Below are 21,312 nucleotides of genomic sequence, written 5' to 3'. Positions count from 1 at the left end.
CCTTTCGTCTCCCTGCTCCCCCAACTCCTCCTCTCCCTGGGGAGTCTTTAAATCTGCTGAACCGTGGGTCACAATGTTCCACGGCGTCACACAAAAAAATGTACCAATGCTGCTTATAAGCAGAGCAGCTCAGTGGCTCCATCATGGAGATTGTGTCAGACAGAGGAGGGGGGGAGAGATAAGCTAAGTGAGCTGAAAGAAGCAGCTCATCTCCTTAAACAAACTGAGACACAGGGTGAAATGAACATGTATCATGTGAATTAGGTAAACAAAGCTTTTCAGCTTTTTTCAGCTCACTGTTTTGTCTTTACAGTGAATTCCAGCCAGTAAAACTGAAAGTGCTCGCCCAAGCCAGTGGTGTGATTCCACCAGATGCAACTCCTCTGAAAGTCTATTTTTGACAGGAGCCGCGTTGAGGCGCACAGAGCAGAAAAGAAAGGCAGGGAATGCAGGAACATCATATAGCACACAGCTTAAACATACCGTCCAAAAGCTGACTGTCACAATCCCGCCACAATGACACAAAAGAAAAAAAAACAACATCCAACCAAAAGCATCCATGGCTGCCCGTAAAATAACATGCATGACCTTGACCTGGAGGCACAAGATAAAATAAGTGATAACTGTTTGCAAGCGGAATTCTGACCAATACTACAGCATTAATTGTGATTCCTGTGAATTGGGATCGATAGATAGACTAAGAATACCTTGGCATGGCAATTTCTTCTGACGATGCTGTCTGTGTTGAGAGCTCAGTGGATCTGCGTTCGACTACTCCGCCTAGGCTGCACTGTCGAGCGCAGATACACTGAGCGCAGCGCAAGCTAGCAAGACAGAAGCTAAGCTCGTTGCAACATGGCAAATGCCTCAACGCTACCCGAAATTGAACCTCCCCCACCCTCATTCCGATCTGGCGTTTGGAACTATCTTGGTTTTCATGTGAGTATGACCCTGATGGTAAGTGCGTCATGGACACAAGTAAAACAGTATGCCGGATGTGCCACGCAATGCTCAGTTGGTGGGAACTAGTGCGCAGTTAGCTTGTTAACGTGTTGACGCCGTCCAGCCCCACGCACGGGGCGATCCGCGGTAACTCGTTAACAGAGATTTTCCGCGTTATGACCTTAAAGTCATTTTAACGAGATTAACGGTGATGGATATTTACGCCGACATCATCCTAATGCAAAGACAAGTGGAAGCAGACAAAACAACAAGCAGCATGCTACAAACTTTACCGGAGTCATTTAGACAGCCGTTAGCACATGATTCTCCTTATGGGGACCTGCTATGTTTAATATGCTGCTGAGAATATAGCCCAGAAGAAGCGTAAAGTATAGCTTTTATTTTGAAAAGAGCCATTTCTCTGTAATAAACTCTTTTCCAAAGATGAGGGATTTCTCGATCAGATAGGTTTATTTACTTTTTTTAAATTATTTTGTTGTTTCAGCAACATTACATTTAAAAACTGTACTTTTGAGTTAAAATATATATTTATAATTTTAATAAATGACAAATTAAAAAGGCATGAACATTTTTTTGTATTGAAAAAATATCAAACCGTGACACCTAAGTATCGAACCGAACCGTGAATTTTGTGTATCGTTACACCCCTACTATATATATATATATATATATATATATATATATATATATATATATATATATATATATATATATATATATATATAACTAAACTGAAAAATCTCATCATTGTTTCCAGGATCAGCAGCTATGTCAGCTAAAATGAAGGTAAAACTGATAAACCCTCCACCAACTCAACCCCAGTTTCTCCAGGTCAATGCTCTGGATACTGATGGGAGACACTGCAAAGCTTCTTATGACAGCAGATACATAGGTGCCATTCTGGAACAGCTGGACTAACTGTGGAACATGAATGGGCTACAGGCACAGTTACAGGTCTCATACTAACAGCAGTGACAAGGACATTGGCAAAAAGCAAAACCAGTCACAGGGTTTTGCTTTAGCAATAGTCTCTGCAATCCCTTTCCCTTTTTTGGGGGTTTTGTGGTTGCTGCCTCTCCAGTGCACCTGTTGCCACCAAAGCAGGTGACAGATTCAGAACTTTTCAATATTTCCTAATTTGACAGAAAGATGAAGTTTAACTTACTTCAAATAAAATGTTCCCTTAAGTTGTTGAGCAGTGTAGTCGTCTACCTCAGTGTAAACAGTGTAGCTTTTTCACAAACAGAGAACTAGGCACACACTGACAGAAAAAATGTGCAGTACGGTAATCTTGGCTTGCCTCTCACCCACTAATTTTCTCCTTCCTACCTGAACTGAATGAATGAATATAGTTAAAAACTAATGTGTAGAATTTGGTCCACGTTAACTCAATATATAAAATAAAAACACCTCTTTAAAGATCTTATAGTAATTTAGAAATTAAGAATTTGTAGTAACATAACTTTACTGTAAAATTCAGCAAACGAGTTTTTCTTTAAACCAAATAAAAGAAAGAAATAATGCTACTCAGAACATAAAAGTTGCTACATATGACAATAATGACACGCTATATAAAAAGACCTGAATATTAAGTCATTGCTGCCACCACATCACTTTGTATCTTCATTTGCATTTGTTGGTTCCCGTCCTTCCACCTTTCACCTATTCTCAAAACTCTCGCTGTCATTTCTTCAGCCTCACCTGTCTGCAGATGTCTTTCGCCTCCTCAGAGAACTTATCAGAATATTCCTCCTGGTCCTCCCGCACTCGTCTGTCCACCTCCTCACGCTTGACACGTTCCTTGCGCTTGCGGAAAGGTGACTGGCCCTGGATCATCTCAAAGATCAGACAGCCCAGCCCCCACCAGTCCGGACTGAAGGTGTAGCTCTCATTCTGGATCACCTCGGGTGCTGAAATGGGAAGGAGTCATGAAGGGTGAGGAAAACTGACAGACAGCTGTAAAATCGGAACTTGAAATGTTGGCTTAACGTCGAATCGCATTTTTCCAGAAATTTCAGCGTTGCCAAAAAACCACCATACACACGGCCCGTTTTACTGACAGTGTCACAAAATGAGAGGACGTGGTATGCTCATCATTAGGTCTCAGGTGGCCATAAAACTCAAGAGCTGCCAGTATGTCCAATACAATAAAACAGAATAATATTATCATAGGTTGTTCTGTCTCGACTCTAGCATATGGCACATTCAGTTCAATTTAATTTATGTAGCATGACTTCACAATTACAACAATCACCTCAACATACTTGCACATTGTTTTTAGATGTGAGAATGTGCCAGACTTTGGTCTTTTACAAGTCTTGTCAAACTCTTCCAGTGTATCGGAGGCATAAGGAGAACTGAGATAGATGCTGAAGTTCAAATAAGGAAACCCAATACATGTGAAGAGAAGTTAGCAGAACAGTGCTGTGATTTTGCTAAATCAGTGCCCTGAGCAAAGACTTGAGAACAAAAAGGAGGAAGAAGATCGACATCACTGGGCACAATGCAATGAAAAGGAACCAGTTCTTACCCATGTATCCAACGGTGCCTACTCTCCCTCGTATCGTCTCCCCTTCAGGGATTTGCACAGCAAGGCCCAAGTCTGAAATTCGAATATGTCCTAAACGATACCCACAGATAAATCGCAAAATGAGAGAGTGTTCAATTTATGTTTCAGATTTAAATGCATGCTTTCTTAACAATAATTTTCAAGTTATAACTTACAAGGCACACGACAACATGCACACAAGACATCCACAGTGCCGTGGAAATGGCCACGTTACACTGACTTGGAACAGAAGCGGGGAGAAGGAGAACGAGGGGAAAAGAGCGGTGCTAAAAATGAGCACATTCCTCAATTTCAAGATATGCCCAATTTGGAGAATAAATGATCTAAGTGTGAGTCAGAGGAAAGAGCGTGATGTGAGAAACTTGAGATGACTTTTCAGCCCCAAAAGATGGGGAGACGTTCTGCTGCTGGGCTTGAACATTATGAACACGACAAGTTACAAAGTGCGTGTTTGTTTTGGACATTATGAGCCACAAGTTACAGAAAAAAAATAACGACAAAACAAAAAAATGTCTTTGGAACACACATGAAGTAAATTAAACAAGAAAGCAACAGTGAAAAAAGAGCTAGGACATACCACGGTCATCCAGAAGGATGTTTTCAGGTTTCAGATCCCTGTAAAGAGAAAAAAAAAATGACACATTAGAGATGAATTCTGATTTTGTGATAATTTTAACAACAGGGAGAGAACATTAAACCCTTGGATAAATATTTGTATTATTTATGAATTTACTATTCTGTTTTCACTAGTTGCCTCTTCTCTTCTTGAGCTACTACAGCCTTTCATGTATCATATATCTTTATTTGCTTCATTTATTGCACCGGCCTGTAATCTCCTGGCTGAAGCTTTAAAACTTAAGCCTTTTTTAATTAAGCCCAGTCTATTCTATTCTATTTAACTTGCACAGCAACATGTTATTTTACTCTTTTGTAATCAAATCTATCGGACTGCTGCCAACTTAAAACCACAATGCCAACTGTGAAGGTTACTGTAACACATGCTGAGATCAAGACGCACGGCATGTTGTTATAACTACACCGGCCATGTGCATGTGGGTCTTTTAAGAACATCAGTGTTTATGTTAACATTACTCTCAGTTTGACATGTGAATTACACCTCACTGAAATCAGTACACCATTAATCTGGTCACACTTCATCATTCAAGATTTCCTTCTGCACCCTTCCCACTGTTACCCTCCGGTGGAATAAATCGCTTCATAACACCAGAGCTGGAACAAATGGTTGGAAATAGTGCTGGGTTTTTTGTTGTTGTTTTTTTCAGCCATCTTGAGCACTGAAGTTTGCCACTTAGGTCTTTTTCCTCAATGTATCCATATTATATTACTCTGCTGGGTTAAATTTGTTTTCAAAACGCACATTATTATTCTCTTACTGTACATTGTTACTGTACATATCTTATCACCCCTGGCCTGTTATGCACCATTATAGTTCCTGTTTCTTTAAGGTCAGACTGGACTCATACAAGCCCAGTTTGCTTTGACTGGTCTGTTGGAATGACAAAAATGAGGCACAGCTGGTTACATAATGGCGTAAGGTTAAACTATAGCTCCAACCACAGTATAGCCACTGAGATTTTTGATGGCTGTGATGACTTGGAAATCCCAAGTTATACTTTTATGTTTATATATGTCATCTATTTTTAATCTAAATGTGACTTTTTTCTTTATAAAAAGGAACATCCTGGTGTATTTAATATGAGAGGTTTTTTTAATGCAGCTACAGAAAATTAAGATGGTACACAAGCTTAGGACAGAAGGCTACGCCCTCACAGTAGCTGAAAAATATAGCTAACATTGCAGCACAGACATAAATTTGTCACACGGCATAATTAGTACAAGTTCAGGATTTTAACACTTAATAGCTGCAGATTGAAAAATAGCCTGGTTTACATTAGTCTTTATGAGCTTCTGTCACTATTTTACAGTTGTTCCCTTGTCTGATTAGAAAAACAGAAAAGCGTGTCAGGGAGAATGGGTTTATTAGGAATTCTGCTGTTTTAAAATACAGTTTATAGAAGTACACAGAGTGGAAGAGAATAAACAGACGGTAATATTAGTCCAATTTACCCTTAGCCACACTCGAATGTATCTCCAAATATATATCATGTTTGGATATTGTATATTTCCTACATATTAATTTCATTGGACGCTTTGCTCAGCCGGTAACAGAAAATTTGGTGTGCTATAGCTCAGACATTTCACAGTTAAAAGTGATGAAAACCAGCTCTATCAAGGAAATAATGGCAGGCTATCCAGGTGCAGATGGGTGCATCTGGATTTAGCTGGAGCAGCTCTTCATTCTTTGTTTAACTGCATTTTAAAGTAGACTCTTAGTGGGTATTATGCCACCAAAGTTACATAGATACCAGAAAGGTTTGGACTACAAACAAACTTTTTTGCAGCTTAACTGCAGTGTTTTCTGATGTTGAAAATAACCACATTTCATCTAAGACCACTATAGGCAAAAACAATTTCTATTCCATCTACAGTAATTCATATTTGGCAGAAGGCTTCACCTTTCCATTCACATACTTGGAAAGGCAGAGGCGGGGGAGCAGCAACAAGACAGTCAGCCACAATCAAATATGGAAACATGACATGAAATATGGAGCTGGGTTCCAAGCAGCTTGCAGATCTATACTGAAGGTAGGATAAGGCAGCTTAAAGTATGCCTTATGTGAGATTTACTAGTTAGATTTGTACAAGGATCTTAGCTGAGCCACTGGGTGATGTGGGTTAGCACTGAGATCAGGTGATTTATCAGGATCTTGAACTTGACAGAACTGAACTGCCAGAAGTAATGTTGGGCATGGACTTTAGCCTTTGTAACTTTCCAAAGGTTTTACAAGCACTTTAAAATAGTATCCTAAAAATTTGCAATACAGGGAGTGCAGAATTATTAGGCAAATGAGTATTTTGTCCACATCATCCTCTTCATGCATGTTGTCTTACTCCAAGCTGTATAGGCTCGAAAGCCTACTACCAATTAAGCATATTAGGTGATGTGCATCTCTGTAATGAGAAGGGGTGTGGTCTAATGACATCAACACCCTATATCAGGTGTGCATAATTATTAGGCAACGTCCTTTCCTTTGGCAAAATGGGTCAAAAGAAGGACTTGACGGGCTCAGAAAAGTCAAAAATAGTGAGATATCTTGCAGAGGGATGCAGCAGTCTCAAAATTGCAATGCTTCTGAAGCGTGATCATCGAACAATCGAGCGTTTCATTCAAAATAGTCAACAAAGTCGCAAAAAGCGTGTGGAAAAACCAAGGCGCAAAATAACTGCCCATGAACTGAGAAAAGTCAAGCGTGCAGCTGCCAAGATGCCACTTGCCACCAGTTTGGCCATATTTCAGAGCTGCAACATCACTGGAGTGCCCAAAAGCACAAGGTGTGCAATACTCAGAGACATGGCCAAGGTAAGAAAGGCTGAAAGACGACCACCACTGAACAAGAAGTCTGCATCCTTCAAGAAAAACATGATTTTCATGCAGGACAACGCTCCATCACACGCGTCCAAGTACTCCACAGCGTGGCTGGCAAGAAAGGGTATAAAAGAAGAAAAACTAATGACATGGCCTCCTTGTTCACCTGATCTGAACCCCATTGAGAACCTGTGGTCCATCATCAAATGTGAGATTTACAAGGAGGGACAACAGTACACCTCTCTGAACAGTGTCTGGGAGGCTGTGGTTGCTGCTGCACGCAATGTTGATGGTGAACAGATCAAAACACTGACAGAATCCATGGATGGCAGGCTTTTGAGTGTCCTTGCAAAGAAAGGTGGCTATATTGGCCGCTGATTTGTTTTTGTTTTGTTTTTGAATGTCAGAAATGTATATTTGTGAATGTGGAGATGTTATATTGGTTTCACTGGTAAAAATAAATAATTGAAATGGGTATATGTTTGTTTTTTGTTAAGTTGCCTAATAATTATGCACAGTAATAGTCACCTGCACACACAGATATCCCCCTAAAATAGCTAAAACTAAAAACAAACTAAAAACTACTTCCACAAACATTCAGCTTTGATATTAATGAGTTTTTTGGGTTCATTGGGAACATGGTTGTTGTTCAATAATAAAATTATTCCTCAAAAATACAACTTGCCTAATAATTCTGCACTCCCTGTATACTTCCGTAAAGTTGGCAGAGTTTAATCCAAGATATCCTTTAGTGAGAACCAAATCAAAAACTGCAAAATCTTAAAATTTGAGTCAAGACCATTCCCTCTCAAACTTTACGTCCAGCCTGTTAGGCATCGTGTTACAGGTAACTTTGATGGCATCACTGTGAAAACATCACGGTTATTTCTGACTTTAGAGAGTTCCTTTCAGAACCCCAAAAGACATAATCTATTTTTTTTCCTTTTACTGGTAACGATTCACATGAGAGCAAGCTGAACTTTAAATGCCAGGGCATTTAGCCAGCTGTAAGCAAATACTCGTGTACCACAACATGCTTACATAACGTGGTTCTAGGGCTTTAAACCTCACAATATCGTCCACAGAGACACAGATCCTTAAATATCTGTGAACAATTCCCAGCTCCTAAGCTCAATGCAGCAAATATGATGTCAAATCCATCCATCCATGTGGAGCATATCCACAAGAGGTGGGGTACAGCCTGCACAGGTCAAACTCACCTTCACACTTACAGGCAATTTAGAATTACCAATTAACCTAATAAGCACATCTCTGAACTTTGGGAGAAAGCCACGGTATCCGGAGAGAGCCGAAGTCATGAGCAGCACATGCAAACTCCACCCAGAAAGGCCAAAAGCCAGCCCGTGAAATCGAACCTAGGATAATCATCCTGTGAGGCGGCAGTGTTAACCAGCATGCCACCCATAATATGGGGCTACTGTTTAATTTACTATCTACACCTATTCCAAACTTTTTTCTGACACCATGTGTGAGCTTACCTGTAAACTATCCTCTCACGGTGCAGGTCCTCAAGGCCACAGCAAATCTCAGCAGCGTAGAAGATGGCTCTTTGCTCATCAAAGCCTGAGTTCCCCATGTTGTAAATGTGAAACTTTAAGTCACCGCCATTCATTATGGTCAGCACCAGGCACAGCGCATCCTTGGTCTCATAGGCGTATGCTAGACTAACCTAGGAGAGGGAGGCAAATTTGGGGAAGAGGTAATAATGGGAGGAGGCAAGAAGAAAGGAGAAAATGTTGAAGAGGGCATGAGTGTGCTGGAGGAAGAGGGAAGAGAAGTGCTAAGAGACTACTGAGTGGCTAGAAGAGCATAATTGCTTTATTTGGTTTGCTTAATGTCCCAAATAATCATCCATTATCCAGAATGGAACGTCAAGAATGTACACAAAAGAAACAAGGAGATATATAACAGATACAGAAAATCATCCTCTCTCTAATCCCACCATCCGTCTCTTTTCTTCCCTCATTCCCACCAGCCTCCCTTCATTTCCCCTCCCTGTGGGTCAGTGACACACAGGGTACAGTGTGCGCATACGTTGTTGTGTACAAGCAGGAAGTTGCTGCCATCAGGAGGATTTCCATCTGCTAGAGCATGTAGTCAGAAACAAACCACAAAAGGAGATGGGAAATATTCTCATGGGCCAAGTGAACAAAACACACACACTCATATATACATATATATACAAAATGTACCTAAACAAACACACAAATATGTGCTCCAAACCAAAGTAAATAATCTTTCTAAATTCTTGTTTATGTGCTGGCAAAATACATCAATTTATTGTGGCACCACAAAAGCCTTTTAGTTTGCTTAGTGATTCATTAAAATGTATGAATCACTATGAGCAGACATCCAAAAACTCTCCCAAATATCGAAGACGTTCAAGTGTGTAATCAAATGTTCAGTAATTGCTACTCTAGTATTATCGGTTCAGCTTTTGTTGTGTATGTCTTGCTGTATTTATGGTTTACACGCATGCAGCAAGACCCTTAACGTCCTGAGCTCTACTCCTTTGCCTAAAAGTTAAGCATTTTCGTAGAAGTGTGGTTTATTTCATTTATTCTTATTTATTTTACTGTGAAAAGGGAAAAATCCTGTTTCAAAGAATATGAATAAAAAGTGTCAGCAAAAATAATAGAAATATTCAGATAATTCTCATATTTATCTTTGTATTTTCATGCTGTTCTTCTATGGAAAAACATGAAATTACAAGTCTGACTTATCTGCAGGGGAAAAAAATATATTATATAATAATTTCATTATATTGGTACCGGTATCAAAAAAAAATTCAATATGATATGATAGTGAGTCAAATCTGCATCGCAGTGAGGCAGCTCTACCTCATCCTCACCTGCTGGAAATTTTAAAGCAGGGTCACCCTGCTCCGTGTCTCACACCCACACACAAAGAATATGCGGATAGGTTATTGGTTAAAACATACAGCAAACTAACAGTATGCACTGACTAATACCATGCAGTGATCACAAAAAGGTAAAGAAGAATAGCGAGAGAGAGAGAAATGAGGGGTTTGAGAGAGCACTTGACTCTTCTGCTTGCTACTGCTGTTTGGTCAGTGTTGCTAGGCAACAGAGCTGCTCTCGTAGGTAGAGAGGCACATGAAGAGTCATCAGTTCTGCCTGCAGCACCGCGAACAAACACGCACACACACAAACACGCACACACACAGAATCATGTGCCAATCCCAGGTGACAAGAGCTGCAAGTCTGAGGTTCTGTAACAAGCCCACTCTAGCCTGTGTGTGCGCGCGTGTACGTGTGTGCACATGCATGCTCGTACACATGCTTCTGCCATGACTCACTCAAACAAGGACAGGCTACATAGCTCATGCTGCATCACAAACCAGCTAATCCAGCGTGTAGTACAACTCAAACGGCAGCCAGTACATTCAAACAGTGAACATGGACAGGCTTTGAGGCAGGGCTGCAGGAAAGCCAGGTTACTGTACTACAGATAAATATCACTGTTAAGTCAAAGTCACACAGTATTTTTTCCTTTATGCACAAAGTACACACTGCATACAGACCAGACATTTACATGAGTATTAGCCACTCCTTGCCATGTTCCAAGAATGTTAAATGAGGACTTGGTGTAATTTTGTTGTCTTTGGAACAATCAGTTTTGAAATAAGAAGCAACACTGAGCCAAAGCTAAGCTTTCTTTTCCGGCCTGAGCACCTGAGATGTGTTTGTGCATGCAGCTGGACGAAATGGAAAGAGAGGCACACATCCCCAGTTTTCCAGTGGGATCGGAGTCTTGATGAGAATATGTAGTATTTAAGCTGGATCAAAAAATTCAAGCATTTCATTTTTTATATTCATGACATGTTGAAAGGGGAATAAAGAAAATCAGAGCGCAATACAAGAGGAAGCAGTGCACTGCTAGACAGGTATGCACAGTCAGACAGAAAAGGGGGGAAAGAAAACTCAACTCAGTTATTCCACAAAACTATCGCTTAATAAAGTCCTACTTTAAATATGAGCCATGACTAATACGATATTTCTTTTAGTAGTAGACTTCTCCTTTTGGTTTAGCACTGAAATTAAAAGATTTAACAATAACCTCTACAGCAAGGGAATCTGGTGGCTCTGTTACATTGTGCTAGCATGCTTTCATAGGCAAGAGTGACTGTAGTGTTACTGCGGTTATACAATGAAGAAACATTTTTATCCTGATGTGAATGGTCTCTTTTTTTGTCCGTAAGACACGAGGGTTTACTAAATGGTTTAACGAATCTAAAAGTGATTCAAGTCATATGTTATGGCCTTAACATATTTTGGAACAAAGTGTTATATAGCACACTTCAAATCACGCAGTGAGGGAGTATCTCAAAAGAATTGTGTTCCATCCATCCAGCAGACTTCTACAGACTTGGAGAGTCAGTTCAAAGGCACACTGAAGCTGTTCTGTTAGCATGCGGCAACCCAATACCACACAACGACACTTTATGTTGTTTTTTCCTTTAATTTGTCACCTGTCGGTAGGTGACTCCCTAAAAAGGTTTCCGATGCGCTGCTAGCCAAAAACCACTGCTTACTCATGCCTATGGTTCAATTTATAGAAATCCTCCATAGGAAAATCAGCCAAGAGCAATGGCATCACTAAGAGCCGGAGGCACAGTGGCAGGCTAATGATTTTTCTTTTCCTTAGGCTGGCACACATGCTCAGAGAAAGGATACTGTACCATTTCATTCTGCAAGCAGCTGCTCTGCTAAAATGTGACTTGTGTCTGCAACTCAGATGCCGCGGGTTCTCTTTTTAAAAACAATTCAACATTTCTAACAGCCTTTGTTTTAGGTGGTGCGGTTGGACAACAAGGAAGAGCAATTTTGATGCCATTTCCTGATGAAGGTGGCACCAATACTATTGTGGCATTCTCTGGAGATCGTTTTAGCTTGTTCCTCAGATTGATGCTTCCTCAGAATTTTCAGTTCCTTAAATATCACATTTGGGTTACACACTTTAACATGCTGCTTTTACTTGATGACAGATTTGTTTTGGTGAAATGAATTCCAGTCACATATGGCAGGAATGTCTGAGAAACTTAAGAGTGTCTGCGACGTAATGCTGAGCTGTCACAGAGTGGCAATCTTAAAGTAAACCATCACAGAATTCTGGGGGGAGCATTATTTTAACACCTCTGCCCCAAGAAGGCAAAAAAATTTTTTTATTAATCTAAAAATACACAGGAACAAAACAGTAATTCAGTAATGCATTGACAGATGATTGAGGGCTGACAGTATGCTCCAAATGAAATCAAATCTGGCGTGTTTGCAGAATAGCAGGTTTCTTATGAAAATAGCCAAGCTGGCTTCGATTGCTGCAGCACAATCAGCGAGCGCAGCTGAACTTGTCAACGTGTTTCCACATCCTCCCTAAACGCCCCGCAGAATGCTCTCACCTGCCACTGTTCAATAAGATCATGCGTCTTTTCCCCCCTTTTGTAGTTTTATCTCATCATGTCTTTTTTCCACTGTGGCTCACAACCTCACTAAACAAACAGAGCTCGAGTTGTGGCGTCTATCTTTAAGAGCTGATCGACAGCCTTTGCAAACACGCCATTCCGTTTCATTTGCAGGATCCTGCAGCCGACAGTGCTCTCACATTCACGCATGCACGGTCTCGCACGTAGACGGGCAAAACAAGTAAAATTCGGTTGAAAGGTTGAATAAGAAAAAAGTAGTACTTACTACAAAACTACTGTTAACTTTTTCTAAAATGCGTTTTTCGTTTAGTGCCATTGCTTCACCTTTTCTTTTCTTCACTCGTTTCTTTTCCAGCTTTTTACAGGCGTACATCTTACCGGTGGCACGTACTTGGCAGGCACAAACCTGGAAAACAAGCAGCGAAAAAAACGTGATCGCACTCACATGCGCATTAAAAATAAAACACACGCCCCTAAAATATAACTAATGGAAGTTAATATGTCACACTGCAGATTTTCCCACCCAGCATCACTGGAGTGGCGACAAACGCTGGTGCATTAACTGACAGTTAACAGTTACTTGTAACCAATTAACTCATTAAAGTTTAACTATAACTTTAGTCATTATAATTCCACCTTATAAAACATTATTTATTCCTCATTTCTTACCTCGCCAAATCCACCTTTTCCTAGTACTCTGTAATGTCTGAAGGTATTTTTGGTTACTGGTTGCCTGCAGAGGTGCAATGAAGAATAAGAAAGGGATAAAGACAGAGAGACAAAACACAGAGGAGACATTAAATAGGAGTTTATTTCATTTTCACAGACCATGTGATGTTGCAGACAGAGTAATGGTCTAATATATTATTAATCCACCCTGATGACTGCTGTTTCCACCCTGCTTTGGTTTCAAAGCCATTATGCAAAGCATCATCAATTATTAACCACTCACACAGAATCACCGATTGGCACTACCACCTGTTTTAGTGCAAAAACCGTTCCTGCTGCTATACTTTAATATTTACTTTTTCGTTATATATCTCTTTTACTGCTTTAGCGACAGTCAAAGACAGTAATTGTTCAGCCTCAGACGACCTGAACAGGGAACGTTTAGTATGTGCATGTCACGTTTTTGATGTAAATCTTAATGTACATGCTTTGCATGTTTGCTTTTCCAAGTGTGTAATACGCTGTGACTACCCACCTCTCCAACCATTTCCACTGCAGGAAGCGAGAGAAGTACATGGACTCCTGGTAGGAGGAAAATGGAGCTCCACTCAGATAATCACGAACTATTCTGGAGCAAAGGAGAGACAGAGAAGGGGGAGTGGTGACCATTTTAATAACATATCAAATATAACAATAACATCTTACATGTCAGAGTAAACCAGGAAAAAACCCAGATTTCATGTTACCCCTAAACACTTCCTTTTTTTAAACCTTGGCAGTGACTACAAACAGACACATCCTTTGACTGAATACCCACTGGATTACATACGGCCACATCTGTATATATCTGTGAACTTTTGTGTGCGCCATGGACATTGCAGAGTTCAAAAGTCACTCTCAGTGGAAAGATGGAAAACACTGAATGTCAATATGCCACCATGAAAAACGAAAAATGCCTTTGAGCAGGGAAGTTCCACTCAGTTCAACCAGGAAACGGGATTTATGGAAACCGTTTTTTTATTGAGTCTGAGGTTCAGCGGAACATCTAATCTCATTTTACCTGCCACGTGAATGTGGGTGTAAGTCTGGAAACACACACACACAAAAAGGACTGCATTTTTCTTAAATTCTTAGCAAAAGACGGAAGCCACTAACACCCAGCAAAAATATAACTCTCTGCGGGGTCACAAAGGGTGACAGTCTCACCGTCTCCTAGCCGTGCATAAACTGCCACTCCGCTGGGAGTTGTTAGGACACGACTCTTTGACATCCGTGCGTCATCCTCGTAGATCAGTGTCTGTTTTCAATGGTCTCACCACAGATGTTTGACTTAAACACCATCTCTTGACACTAAAGCGGTGAGCTAAACAGCACTGATGTGTTGCGGTTACTTTAAGGCTGAGCTATCTACTGTGCTTGCGTTGAGTGTTGGCAGATTACATATTTTAAAAAGTAGACTGACATAACCACCAGGACGTCACCCAGTGGCTTTGGATTCTGCATTTTGAAGCTTCAGCGTTGCTGCTCTTTAAAAAACAAAAAAACAAAAAACAAAACCCAGAAGTAACTGTTATGGATGAAAGGGTGGAGTGCTGAACAATCAGTTAACGTTAGCTAGCTTAGTTAGCAAACTGCATTCTTAATCTGTACAGATGCAGCATACAGACACACATATTCAATGCAATTTTATTTATATAGCACCAAATCACAACAGTTGCCTCAAGGTGCTTTGCATTGTAAGGTAGACCCTACAATAATACATACAGAGAAAAAGCCAATAATCATATGACCTCCTATGAGCAAGTGACAGTGGGAAGGAAAAACTCCCTCTTAACAGGAAGAAACCTCCGGCAGAACCAGGCTCAGGGAGGGGCGGGGCCATCTGCTGCGACCGGTTAGAGTTGCATATCAACTATTTAGTGCTAAATAACAGACTAATGAAATAGTAACAGAAGCACAAACATGTTAGATGATCTGTACTACACAGCAAGTCATATTATTAGCTTTGTAATCTATAAAAAATGTTTCAAAGAGCCTTTTTCAAACCAGCCTCAACAAACCAGCCTGACACAATGAGGAAATGCAGTTTTTAACTACTTTTTTTTAGATCCAGGGGGTGCTCCTTGAATTAAATGAAAGGTCAGTTTCTATTGCTAAAGTCTCTACCAACAGAAAATGGCAAAACTGCAATTCCTGAAGTGGCCACTTAAGGCTGAGTCAGTCATCATTGAAAATGTCCAAGTTATCAAGATAAAAAGGTCACTGATAGCCTGGTACAAACATTTATAAATATTTTAAAAAGGGTTTCGTCCCTATGGGCAGCTTCCCCTTCAATAATAATCATAGGATGGGAACATTCTTTCTAACTCATCTTTAAATGCCGGTAGGGCTTAAACTTTATCGGCAGCTACAGTCGATAGCTGTCTGGCGTCACCTCAACTAGCTGAACTGGACCTCTTAACCATATTTGTGGTTTTGGAGTCTTTGGGTTCATTTTTAATGGATCATGACTTGCTGTTTGATGCAGACTATTCAAGGACTTTATGCTTCAGTTCTGGTGAGAAATTGAAATATTTTAATAGTCTGTCACAAATTAGAAGGTATTTGTGTTTGTGCACGGATGGAGCTTTTTAACCATTCTTCATCTCATCCAAATACAGAATAATAATTTAAACAGAGAGGAGTCATATGCAGATACTAAATTAACTAAACTTTCTATGAAAGATGGACCTTAGCAATCCAAACCCCAGGTCGCAATGCAAACATCAGCTTAAAAAACAATAATAATTTAATTATTAAACAATAAAACAGTGCCCCTCTAAGCCATTTAACTGTCAACTATAATAGTCAACATGATGCAAAATGATCAGTTTCTTCAAAGCAAGCAGTAATTATCTTCATTACATTTATCCTTGTGACACAAGCTGCACTATTCCCAAACTACAAAAACCCCACATGAAATAACAAATACTCTGGGACAGTCATGACAACCACTGCCCGGTGTGATCACAACCTCCTCTACCAGCCAACAACACATGACTAAAAACCAGAGTTACAGCACACATTCTCCTCAGCCACCCAAATGTCAAAGATATGCTCATATTTATCCAGCAGATTTTCCTTGACCATATTTTAAAATTACTTCATCACTAAGGAGGACAAGGATAGCTGCCTGTGGTTACCAACAGTGCTGGAGTAGCTGTTCTTGGCAAAAAGACTTGAGAGTAGAGAGTTTCCATCGGGGAAGCACCCTCGGCTGTGTGAAAGAAAACTGAGTTATGTCATTATGGAACTCAGTTGCTCTGTAAATTAAGTGAACATCTATTTGAATTGTTTGCAGGAGTAGAGTGTCAACAGGATTTTATCAATCTACCCTTTGTTGTTTCTCAGCCTACAAGGGGTTTGTGTACATAAAATCTTTCTCCTAAACACGTGCATTAGCATGTTTCTTGTTCCTTGTGTATCAAACTTCAGTTTCCACTCTGTCACTGAAGAAATCAAGAAACAAAAACTATTTCCTCCCAGATTCTGTTCGCTTATCGGTTTGACAGGCCTGAAAGGGGCTCCAGAAAGGAAAGAGCTGAGCAGAGCTGCAGACAGCCATCACTGGGAGTAGAAATAAACACAGCTACAATATGGCTTTTGTTAAACAAAGGGAGCGGGAGAAGACAAGAAGAGGGAAGAAAAATCAGCAGTGAGACCTTTGTCAACACAGCGGATATACAAAACATCACGATACACATGAGATGGGCCACACACACACTACTCTCAGTATGACATAACAATATGTTCCACTGCACCAAGAAAATAAAAAAATAAAAATCCACAAGTGAGCTAATATATTTCTGTTAGTGGGAGTGCAGCTCTGCCAAAAGTCACGTTCACACGTGCAGCACCATGCTTTCCTACAGGTTTTCCCTTTGAGAGAAAAAAAAACAAACAACGGAGCAAACGCTGGTTCAGAATTACACATCGGAATAAAATATGAAGTTACACAACGGAATAATACAAATAATGATAGTGAAAGGAAGAAGTGATGACCAGAGTTGGACGGGAATCCCATTCAAAAACATCTGAGCTGCTGCTGCACGGCTTCAACACGTGCCTGTGTTGTTCTCTTCGCCGTTTTGCCCCGCTCTCCTTCACACTCTCTTTCCATTTCTCCTCACTTTTCCCCTAATTCTCCTTTTTGTCCTCCTTTCCTTACTCTGTGTAGGTTTTCTAACGATGCGTCCTCATGCTCTGCATTTCTTCAGACTTATCACTTCATCACCTGCTGAGTTTTGAATCCAGTCAAGAAATGGAGCAGATGCTGTGCTTCTCACATCAACAAAAGCGCAGTATTCTGGTTATCCTCTTTCTCACACCGTTTCCCTGCTCTCCCTGATGCCCTTTGGACAACTTGGAGGAAGACATTTATGCAGGAAGAAGGAAACTTGCCTAACTGAACATGACTTGAGATGAGAGACTCTGTGGAGGTTTTTCTGGGTTTTGCTCATCTTAAACATAACCAATGAAGCTCCCAGTTTTAGTCCAGCACAAACCACATCACCTCACTTCTTCTACACATGCATTTGCCAACTTTTTCCTTCACACACCACCTCCTGCTGTGTGTCTGCATTGCTCACTCAGCCTCTAAACCCTCAAGCAAATCTCCCCAACACAGAGAAAATTAAGATATGTGAATAAGCTTTAGATAAACTAAACAAAACTTCATACTCAATTAAAATCATCGGGTCGAGGAAACTTTTTGGGAAAAATTAATCACTGCTTCAAAACATTCTGGCAACCGCACGCTTGTCCCTGTCAGCCACTTTGACTAGCTAACTTTGCATTCCTGTCTTCATGGGTCTGTGAAAGTGGCCGCGCTCTGTCAATCAGACATTTGCATAAAGGTTCCCTATACCTGAGGGAGGGAGATAATGTCTGACTGTATGCAAGAGTGCATGCTGATGTCATAGCTGGGTGTTTTCTCAGCAATGATCCCCACTTCTCTTGAGCTCCTGTTTGGTGAAGCTTAAGTGAATCAAAGGTTAGTGACAGCATTTCCAATCCAAATCCATTTGCCCTTGTGGTTATGAGCTCAGACTTCACAGAAATTTTGATTTTGCCAGCAATGACAACACATGGCTCCATCAGCCCGCTGATTTAATGCATGCTGTACATGTTACATGTAAACCTGATACATTTGAGTTGTTTATTTTCTGTTGTTTAAGAGTAAGATTTATATTTTATCTGCTATGTGCATAAACTAAATTAATCCAGTTAAAAAAAAACGTGGTGGGGGCGCACCATCTTCCCAGAAAGGAAGCCCACAGATCGAGTTTTAATTTGCATATTGCCCAGAAGCTTCCTGAAGATGACCTCAAAGATCTTATCATCAGGAAGCTTGAATCTATTTAACACTACAGTTAATAATGTCTTCTTCTGTGATGTGATCAAGTGATTTATCAACCAGAGACTGATAACAGCTAGATGGGTGCACAACATTTAAATGCTAAAAAGAAAGGTTGGGTTTTTTGGTTTGTTTTTTGGTAACCAACCAACTGATTCCATGGCAATGCTGTTTCATGTACCAAAAGAAAAATATATGAATTATAGTTCCAGGCATTGATTACAATTATTTCAGTAAACTAGTAAAAATAAAATAAAATACAGGAATAGACCCCAATGTGTGTTAAGCAGACCTGGGTCACCGAGGTGGTTTGGTCAGTTCACTGTTAAATGTCAAACAATCTGAAAACATCACCTTTGTAAAAGTAATCTGATGTATTGGTAAATATCAAACTCGGGATAAAATAAGAATTGCAAAGCTGCTTTAGTAGAATTACAGAATCGCAATGTGCACCAGGAAATTTGGCAGAATAAGCTCTCTTTAATAGTAGACTTGTCGTGGTCCTTGGTCTTTGACCTAGGGTTATCCTTGGTTTTGTTTTTTGGATCTTTAGTTGTGATTACCTTTGTGCTATGGGTTCTTGTTTACATTTTAGTATAGATGTGCATTTACTCCTTTGTGTGTTTCAGGTTAACCTAGCTTCTCTAGTGTTCCATTGTAGTTTGTTGTCAAGTTTTTGTCTCAGAGTTAGATATTTCACTGTTTACTCGTTTCCTGTTTTATTTTGACAGTCATGCATCTTTGGATCTTTTGGAGATTCTTTGTTAGCTTCTGCATTTTGGACTTTGCCATTTTCTGGACCAAGAAGCATGTTGTTTCAGGTCCATGAAGCTTCTTCCTCCACATAGTGTTTCTTAAGAGCCTGGTTAGAGTCTGGTTATCATTTTCCAAACATCTTGCCAAACTAAATTCACCCAGTTGGAATCTAACTAAAACAAATGCAATCAGCTAACCAATCGGCACACAGTGCAATCATCTTAGGGATTAGGAATAAGTCACTACAACGACTTTAAGTAGTAACAACAGAGTATAGCATATGCCGTTAAAAATATGTAATATGCCTTTTATGTGTGAAATGATTACCATTGCACTTACCACTGTAATATAATTAAGAAACCAAAACACAAACTGAGATGATACTACAAATATGAGCGCATACCCGAGTATCGCTGAGGTGTACGTGTGTCACTGTATGTTCAATAAGAAGTACATGTGTGGGTAATAATCCCCAGTCTGTTTGCTTCTCCTGGCTCTCAGAGCAGGAAGGAGAAACACCTGCAAGTGTGTTTGTGTGTGTTTGTAAACCTGTTTGTGTGTGTGTGTATGTGGCGAACACTGAGGTGGCTGTTGTTTTCATGCCAGCCATCCGGATGCTCTCTCTGCCCACTGCTCCTTTTCATTTGGCTCAACTATGCGTACGTATTTGCGAGTGTGTGTGTGTCTGTGTGTAGTACGGCATTCCAGGTGCCCGCTGCCTCATCATCAGCAGTGACAGGGAGCAATGGTCCACACACACACACACTTTCTTTCTCTCTCTAAAGATTCTGCTAGTGCCTACACTTAGATGCCCAGACGCAACCATGGCAAAAAAATAATCATAATAATTATATTTTTTTTAAAAAAGAAATAAATCAATGTATAAAATTCCATTTGAATTTTCCCTCCACAGCCTGTCTGCATGAGGGCTGAGCAAATAAAAGAACAAATAAAAGCAGCAAGTTAGATTTAAAAACATACTTGGTGCAGTCATTGAAGAGCTCCTTACACGGACTCTGCTCCAACCTCTCCCGGCACCCAGCGACAACATCCTGGGGTATGTCAGGCAGATGGGCTGCCGACTTGAGGGTTTAAAGAGACAGAAAAACAGCAGGTGAGGCAAACAGATGCAGAGAGACAGAAGAGAACATGCTCAGTGTAACATGGTCACAGATTGTTGAAGATGTGAAAATAGATTTTATACCAGAATTGTGCTTGAATCTTTCTGTTAGTGAAAAAACAAAACAAATTGAAGTTCCCCTGTCTGTTTGCTCCGACTCATTTCAGTCAGTGAGAACATTAGCATTTATGTGAATCAGCTTAAAAATAACTGCCTTGTGCAGCTGTAGTGAAAACACAAAAGAAGACCTAATGGGACAGTGAAGTACACATTCACACATGTAAGAGCCAGAATTAAATGCATGACTTGACCATTTTATCTCCAGCTTACTTTATTTACCGATAGCTGAGCATATTTCCAGTTAACAAACAATTAAATAAACCCTAAGCAGTTTTATTACACTGAATAAAATTCAATGAGACGATCATCTGGAAGTGCATGTATTAACTTAAACTAATATATAAATCATGCAGCCCTGTAATTAAATGAGCAGGTTGGTGCATCTTACCCCATTATTAAAGTATGTGTCTAAAACATTCAGTCCACAGTCCCTCCTTTTCTCATCGGGAGCTAGCTGATACATAGCCTGTCACAGAAAAACAGAAGTTGTAGGAACCACAGCAAGCCATGCTCATTCAGCCATCTTTAAAACTTCTCCAAATAAGGTCAAAGTCACAGAGAAGAAAGCAAAGAAGGCTGAAGCAAAGAGGGAAAGATGCTGTGTTAATGAACAGAGGAAATCAGGGACAGCTGACTAATGGTGGAGAGTTAGCAAAGACAAACATCTCGTTTTAGTCATGGCAGCAAACTGGGAACTATTTTCTTCTTTTCACCATCACAGATTGTGTCTTTGGTCAAATATGGCTGTAGGCAGGGACACAGTCTGGAGTTTGACTGCTTTGCGCCGTGTGTTTTGTTTGAAAACACG

The 21,312-nt window shown here is 40.2% G+C and overlaps 1 protein-coding gene across 2 annotated transcripts in view; it reads right to left on the bottom strand.

The window, feature by feature from the left end:
- grk4 (G protein-coupled receptor kinase 4) overlaps nt 1-21,312 on the bottom strand; it is a 54,968-nt gene that overhangs the window by 9,116 nt on the left and 24,540 nt on the right. For both annotated transcript variants that reach the window (XM_085410668.1, XM_085410667.1), the window contains exons 4-12: nt 20,893-20,970; nt 20,246-20,346; nt 13,649-13,741; nt 13,114-13,177; nt 12,710-12,850; nt 8,480-8,670; nt 4,110-4,147; nt 3,494-3,583; nt 2,665-2,873 (exon numbers count right to left, since the gene is read on the bottom strand). In XM_085410668.1, the coding sequence (XP_085266794.1) occupies nt 2,665-2,873; nt 3,494-3,583; nt 4,110-4,147; nt 8,480-8,670; nt 12,710-12,850; nt 13,114-13,177; nt 13,649-13,741; nt 20,246-20,346; nt 20,893-20,970 (1,005 nt within the window). The remainder of the gene's footprint in view (nt 1-2,664; nt 2,874-3,493; nt 3,584-4,109; nt 4,148-8,479; nt 8,671-12,709; nt 12,851-13,113; nt 13,178-13,648; nt 13,742-20,245; nt 20,347-20,892; nt 20,971-21,312) is intronic.

The sequence above is a fragment of the Rhamphochromis longiceps genome, linkage group LG6, assembly GCF_057381845.1.
Source record: "Rhamphochromis longiceps isolate RC_006_pf linkage group LG6, R_longiceps_female_GT1.1, whole genome shotgun sequence".
Classification (NCBI taxonomy): Eukaryota; Metazoa; Chordata; class Actinopteri; order Cichliformes; family Cichlidae; genus Rhamphochromis; species Rhamphochromis longiceps.
Note: the sequence above shows the minus strand (reverse complement) of the source record. Positions and strands in the feature narration are given on the sequence as shown.